The 5,308-nt window shown below is 35.3% G+C and overlaps 1 protein-coding gene across 2 annotated transcripts in view; it reads right to left on the bottom strand.

Annotated features, from left to right (window-relative positions):
- Positions 1–975: 975 nt before the first annotated feature.
- The window catches only part of CCNH (cyclin H), an 11,694-nt gene continuing 7,361 nt past the window's right edge, over positions 976–5,308 (bottom strand). Inside the window, exons 7-9 of one of the 2 annotated variants that reach the window (XM_015832104.1) lie at positions 4,478–4,592; positions 2,625–2,685; positions 976–1,137 (exon numbers count right to left, since the gene is read on the bottom strand). In XM_015832104.1, coding sequence (XP_015687590.1) covers positions 1,105–1,137; positions 2,625–2,685; positions 4,478–4,592 — 209 coding nt within the window. In that variant the 3' untranslated portion in view covers positions 976–1,104. The remainder of the gene's footprint in view (positions 1,138–2,624; positions 2,686–4,477; positions 4,593–5,308) is intronic. The other variant, XM_015832105.1, reaches the window with a different exon arrangement.

The following is a 5,308-nucleotide window of genomic DNA, read 5'->3' as shown; positions in this document are numbered from 1 at the left end:
CATATTATGCTAAACCACCCATTCAAACGTAATCACACTGTTCTGCATTGTTCATGGATCTATATTTCACAATTATGCCTGATAGACTGCACAAGATACTTTATAAAAAGTATCTTAGTTGTAAAAGAACATTCTAATCTGTATCAAAAGTTCAGTATGTTGTAAGACATTAAATATCAGCTCACAATACTTTCTACAGCTGATATTTATTCCTGTAAATGTATCTCCAATTACTAATGGAGTAAATTAGATAATTACAGTATTTCTAATTGAGGTAAAACATTTCTCATGCTCCTTCACTGAGCTAAAATGCCCAGTAGATCAAAACTAGACAATATACATTAATTCTTCTATTCCCCAACTATATACTTGGCATTAAACACAACTTGCCGACTTCATTACTAGGTCAATGCAAGGCTTTGGTTTGGAAATTAAACTTGATTGATCCTCCAAATCAGCAACTCCATGCATGCCTTAGAAAGAAGTTCAATGTTCACATATTGCGATACATTTCCATAGCTGCTTCCAAAATACACACAATAAGCAGGCTATTTCATTTGTAGCCATTGGAACACAATGTTTGCCCGGGATGGTAGCGAAAGATTTTGCTAAATATCCAATATTTTCAGCTCAAGCAAGGGTTGTACTAGTTAAGTAGCTTTCAAAGTCTGATATATCAGACTTTCTGAGAGCAATTAGGTGAATATTTTTATAAAAAATAAAGTTTAAATAGTATACTAAGAATTTCAAAATTATTGCATGGCATCATCCTGAGATTATTTCAAGCATTATGCTTCCTTAAGCAATAATTATGATGCTTTAAGATATTTGTACAGGCCCTTTGAATGTAGCTATGTTCATATCTTCTTTGAACATTATAGTTGATTGGTTCAATTGGAAAGAAGCAGTGACAAGCCTTGTTCATTGTGAAGTCACATTAATGCCACTTAAATAAGTTCAAGTATCCGTATCACTTTGTAAAAAAATTTTTATTATATAAATATATAATTTTCTGATGAATGACAAGTTGTACAACATGCTGCCTGGGGTTATTTCCAATGTATATTAATTCAGATTTTATTTTCTATTAGGAATGTAGCTAGATCAGTCCATGAAATCATCATCTGTCCATTCATCCTAAGTAAAACAAAATCAAATTAAGCATGTTATTACAAAAGATTAAACTCCCAACTTACTCCTAAATCTTATTTATGTATTTTTTCCTGCATGAACATTAGTCACAATAAGTAGCCTATTAGAGTGAGTTAACTACACCAGCTTTGAAAAACACTCCCTTAATTTATCAAGGATCCTGATTACATATCAGGTGTATGTTTTCAATATTAAAATGCAAATTTATTCATATAAAGCAAATATGACAAGCCAATCATGAGCATTTTCAAATAAGTTACAACTATTGCAGAACTTCAATACTGTAAACATTTAAAGATGGAAGAATCTCAGTATACATAAATATGGTTCTAGCACAGTGGTTCTCAACCTGTGGGTCGGGACCCCATTTGGGGTCGATCGACCATTTCACGGGGGTCGCCAAGCAAGGCTGTCCGCCATTTTTTTTGTCCGCCATTTTTCCCCCTTTTCCGGTGGGTGCCTTACCTCCCTTGGGCTGGGCCAGCTGGTGATCAGCCTGCTCCGTCTCTGCCGCTTGCCAGCTATGCCTCGGCCGGTGCAGGGGGCAGAACCATGCATGTGCGGCGCTCCCGGGCAGGGAAAGTCCTCGACTTACGACCGGTTGGGTAGTCCTCGACTTACAACCGGTTTAGTCCTTGACGTACGACCTGTTTAGTCCTCGACTTACGACCGGTTGGGGTCGCGGCATTAAAAAGGTTGAGAACCACTGTTCTAGCATGTCCAGATGTCCAACTATGAACTACGTTTTTCCCTTAAATATTCTAATTTAGCGTTATGTGTTGAATGTAAAAATCATTTAGTTGTGTAATATGCAAATGTGAACTGGTTAACAGTTTACTGCTAGTTTTAATTGCATATTTCTGATACTTCTAGATTTTAATAATTTGGTAATATTTAGTTACCAATAATTCTGGTTTATTGGGGAAAATAAGGTATATGTTTCTTAATATCTATAGTCCCATAAGCTGCTGTGCAAGGTATCTGGAAACTGGTCCTGCCCCTTTGATTCCATGATAAATTTATTTTCTATTTCTTTATCACATTTGTATAGCCACCCATCTATTATAATGACTCTGGATGACCCACATAATAAAGAAAATACAATAAAGCCACGAAAACAATTCAAAATAAAAAGTACATAAAGAAAAAAATATGGCAGGATATATTACAGATTAGTGCTCTGAGGTGTCAGGTGGAAATTTTAGTGAATGATCCAGAGACATTTATAAATTCAACCCTTGCTTCATTTCTTATGAGACAATGAAACCAATAAAAATTGATCAGAGATTTGCTCTGAGAAGAGGAACAAAATAGCACATTACTTGTTTTAGTTTTAAAAAGTCAAATTAATTGGCATAAGAAAAAGTGATTCCTGACATGATACAGGTACCATCTAAAACAAATAGTGTTCTTTTTGTTTTAATAATACAGTTTAAATACAAATTTAATCAGGTGTCATAAAAACTACTAACCTCCTCCATTCTAGACTTTTTTGAGATGAATTCATCACCTTCATAGCCTTTTCTCTTTTTCCTATCAAAAATCCCATAGCAGAAAAATGTTAGAGGGTATGTTCCAACTATTGAATTTATTCAATCCCATTTTTATATTAAAAAGAATACAATAATTTAACTACTGTATAGAATAGAGGTCTCCAATCTCTCTGGTTTTGTGGATTGGTGGGGAGGAGGGGATATTTCCACCCAGCATTGGGTGCTCATGTGTACAGCTCCATGTATGCAAGCAGCAGCTGCATGGGCCCACCGCTCGCACAAATGGAGCTTCCCATGTGAGTGCCTGCCGCTTATGCAAATAGTTGCACACGCTCACCTGCAACTTGTGCGGCCCAGGGCTTGGGGATCCCTGCTGTAGGTTTATTCAACACCAACTGATTCTAGTTCTAACCCTATCCCGCTCCAAGAGCCTGAAGACACGGTTCTGCCTGCTGGCCTAGGGAACAAATGGGGCAGTTCCACACTGGAGGTGTGGATTGATGGCAGACTCCATCTCCTTCCCACTTGCTCTTATTCTTATTGTGTTCCTTTGTCATTGTTTATTTTATTGTTCTATTATTTTACTTCTAGTATGTTTACACTCCTTTCATTTCTCTTCCTTTTTATTATTGCAAGCAGGCTACAGTCACCCCATGGAGAGATAGGCGGCAAATAAATTTAACAAATAAATGTAGCCATTCTTAGAGGAGAAGAGGGAGTCCATCTCTCCCAAGGATTAAGGACTCTGGAAAATCCAGAGACCTGCAGGTAGGTGGCAATAAGAACAGTGACTGAGAGTAACAAAAAAAGCATAGCAGGCTTGGGACATTTCCCCTCTGCAGTTGGGGCACATCTAACATAAACCCCTTAAAACTAGGCATAAAAATTAAAATTTATCTCTGTGGTAAATGAAAAGTTTTTAGACATATACTTTTGTAAACCGGAATCAACTTCCATAAGATATATATTTTCCATTGATAGACTGTAGAAAAAGTAATGCAAAGAAGAACTCATGAAGTTGGAAAAAATAATAAATTCAATAAATCAACCTTCAGATTAATATAAATATTATTTTGCAATTTCTTTCTACTACTTTTATGAAGCCTTCAGTAATAGATCACTTTAGGCTTTTGGCATCCAACTTAGAATAAAAAAAGGGGGGGAGTATAAGAATGAGCATCCCCACCATTTCTATCTCTTGCCCCATCTACTGTTTGTTTCATTTTCTCCATCATGGAGCCTATCTTGAGAGTGTATAACCTACAGCAGAATAAAGATGACCTAAATTTAATCCAAAAGTATTCTTTGAAAATATTTTTTTTTCTATTTATATAAATAATGATTTGAACTTAATAGGGGCATTAAAAAATACCTACAAGCAGGGCTTTTTTTCTCATAGAATGCCCAGAACGGAGTTCCGGCACCTTTTTTGGATGGAACCTTGTAGGGTAGGCAAGGCGGGTTGTATGACGTGTGTGAGTTCCGGCACCTTTTTTTTTTTTTTTTTTTTAGAAAAAAAAGCACTGCCTGCAAGTAAGTTCTAAAGTTGTTAAATGAGGCAAACCAATGTTAGTTTTTACATAACACCCTACATTTTCTCTTTATCCATGTTTATTGTATAACATAAACCTATCTCTATTCAATTTTGCTGCATTAAAGTTTTTGCTAAACAACATTATAATCCACAAAACTACTTTCATCATACATTTAAGCCCTGACTGAGGAGTAAATACTGACAAACACATGGAATAACATCAATACAGACACCCTAGCCAGAAATTAGGCCATTAGAATAGAGAATGAATTTAACAAAACTTTAAATAGCTACTTACGTATTTGTATTAAGAGCAAGTTCTGAACTGTGACATTTTTCTAACTTCTGTTTTAAAACAGCAACCTCTTCAGGATGTGGTAGCTCATATTTTTTTACCAGATTTTTCATGCCTACTCAAATGCAATAAACACTTATTAAAATACTATAAAAATATGAACTATTATGTTATTTACGAAAGCCAAAAACAGATCAGAAAATTCTAAGAAAACAAATTATGGTCACAGACCAGCAAATAAAAGCATTAAAACAATAATAATAGTAAAAAATAAAAATAAAAGACAGACAGAATAATATATTGTGATTGACAGTGGACTAACAGTGGGCTGTTAAAGTTTGCCTAATTTTACATACAGCATAGCAGAATTTGGCCACATTCAGAGAAAATACTTCATACCTATCTGATAACAATAGTTACACATAAAAAAGATAGGGATTTCCCAGATATTTTATTAGGTAAGGTGTTATAAACTGAATTCATAAGTCCTTATAGATGGTGCATTATAGCAGGACATGAGCTATAGTTTCATAGTTACTCTGGTTTCTCTTCAGATTGTATAACACTTTAACTTATTTACTAAATTTAGCCATAGCAGTTCATAGTGCTTTATAGCCTTCTCTAAACGGTTTAGAGTCAGCATATTGCACCCAACAATCTGGGTCCTCATTTTACCAACTTCGGAAGGATGGAAGGTTGAGTCAACCTTCAGCCAGTCAGGATCAAACTGCTGGCAGTCAGCAGAGTTAGCTTGCAATACTGCATTCTAACCACTGCACCACCATGGCTTTATTTTAATTGAATACATCATTTATTTTCACCAATATTGAAGTA

The sequence above is a fragment of the Protobothrops mucrosquamatus genome, unplaced genomic scaffold (assembly GCF_001527695.2).
Source record: "Protobothrops mucrosquamatus isolate PMUCROS unplaced genomic scaffold, P.Mucros_1.0 scaffold_303, whole genome shotgun sequence".
In the NCBI taxonomy this organism is placed as follows: domain Eukaryota; kingdom Metazoa; phylum Chordata; class Lepidosauria; order Squamata; family Viperidae; genus Protobothrops; species Protobothrops mucrosquamatus.
This window is presented reverse-complemented; position numbering and strand designations above follow the sequence as displayed.